This window comes from Echinops telfairi, unplaced genomic scaffold (genome assembly GCF_000313985.2).
Source record: "Echinops telfairi isolate 266 unplaced genomic scaffold, ASM31398v2 ScPeMD7_60;HRSCAF=208, whole genome shotgun sequence".
In the NCBI taxonomy this organism is placed as follows: Eukaryota; Metazoa; Chordata; class Mammalia; order Afrosoricida; family Tenrecidae; genus Echinops; species Echinops telfairi.
In genome coordinates, this window is record NW_022103958.1 from 250,284 (window position 1) to 251,865 (window position 1,582).

Consider the following 1,582-nt stretch of genomic DNA (forward strand, 5'->3'; position numbering starts at 1 on the left):
CGCAGTAAGGCAAACTGACTGCTGTGGAATTGTATATTAAGTTACCAGTTTAAAATTCTAAATTTACAATGTTGCACATTATCTTTTTTATTGAGTAGACAAGAATTTGAATGGGTAGGATTCAGGGAAAATTTATCTTTAATATAATTGTGTAATATCTTTTCTCCCCTCAAATATAATTGGAAGCAGTGAAACATATGTTTAATCATCACGTTTCCCATTCACCACCTGAGTTTTTGTTCCACAAAAATCTGAAAAATCACTTCATTCTTTTCTACCGTATAGATAGTGATGATGTGTAACTGCATGCAGCTTCTGGTTAACATATAGATATTGGTTTTATAAGATATATGAACATTTTGTATAGCTGAGTGAAATGTAATATATAGCTTTTGGGCACATGTAAAATGACCTTGGATCAAAAGAAGTAAATCTTAGTAGCTTCATCAAAACACTTCATACTAGCTGGAAATTCTGGAAGATGATGTTCACTTTCATTTCCCAAAGTGATTATCTTTAAGGCTGAATACAGAAATTTGCATTTTGTAAATCAGTATTTCTATACATCACGTACCTTAGTAGAATAAGTAAAAAATTCAAAAACCATTTTATACTCCTTTTTCCCTTTTCAAAGTTTCCATGATTTTATATCAGTAATGTCATCATGGATGGTTTTGGTTCAATGAAGGGAGAAGTGTTTATATAGAACTTGTAACAGAGAAAATATTGCATAGTTTTGCTTTAAGTTCTCTGAGAAGTCAGCATCTTAAACATAAGTAATATTGGTTTTACATCTTACACAGGTTACTTAGATGAACATATGGAGAAACAAAATCATACAGCTATCACCATGGTGACCGAGTTTGTTCTCATGGGCATTACCAACAACCCCAGGCTTCAAGCTCCTCTCTTCGCGATCATCTTCTCTGTATACTTGGTCACGGTGGTTGGCAATCTGGGCATGATTATCCTGACCCATTTGGACTCCAAACTACACACCCCCATGTACTTTTTCCTTAGACATTTGTCAATTACTGATCTGGGTTACTCCACTCTCATTGGTCCTAAAATGATGGTAAACTTTGTAGCTCACAAAAATGCAATTTCCTACAATTGGTGTGCCACCAAGCTGGCCATTTTTGAGATCTTCATCATCTCTGAATTGTTTATTTTATCAGCGATGGCCTATGATCACTATGTGGCCATCTGCAAACCTATTCTCTATATGATCATTATGGCTCAGAGAGTACGTTGGTTGCTGGTAGTCACTCTATACAGTACATTTGTGTCCCTGCTTCTGACCATGAAGTTATTTCAATCATCCTTCTGTGGTGCGAACATCATCAACTATTTTTACTGTGACTCTGTCCCACTGATGTCCATGCTCTGTTCTGACACACGTGAATTGGAATTGATCATTTTGAACTTTTCAGGATGTAACTTGCTCTCCTCCCTTTTGATTGTTCTTCTATCCTATGTGTTTATTCTTGTGGCCATCCTCCGAATGAACTCAGCTGAAGGAAGATATAAAGCCTTCTCCACTTGTGGCTCCCATCTGACAGTGGTGGTTGTATTCTATGGG

General features: G+C 36.3%; 1 protein-coding gene across 1 annotated transcript in view; it reads left to right on the forward strand.

Moving 5' to 3' along the window:
• Positions 1-791: 791 nt before the first annotated feature.
• The window catches only part of LOC101645225 (olfactory receptor 8K1-like), a 6,774-nt gene continuing 5,983 nt past the window's right edge, over positions 792-1,582 (forward strand). The window contains exon 1 of the mRNA XM_030885874.1: positions 792-1,581. Within this exon, the coding sequence (XP_030741734.1) occupies positions 821-1,581 (761 nt within the window). The 5' untranslated portion in view covers positions 792-820. The remainder of the gene's footprint in view (position 1,582) is intronic.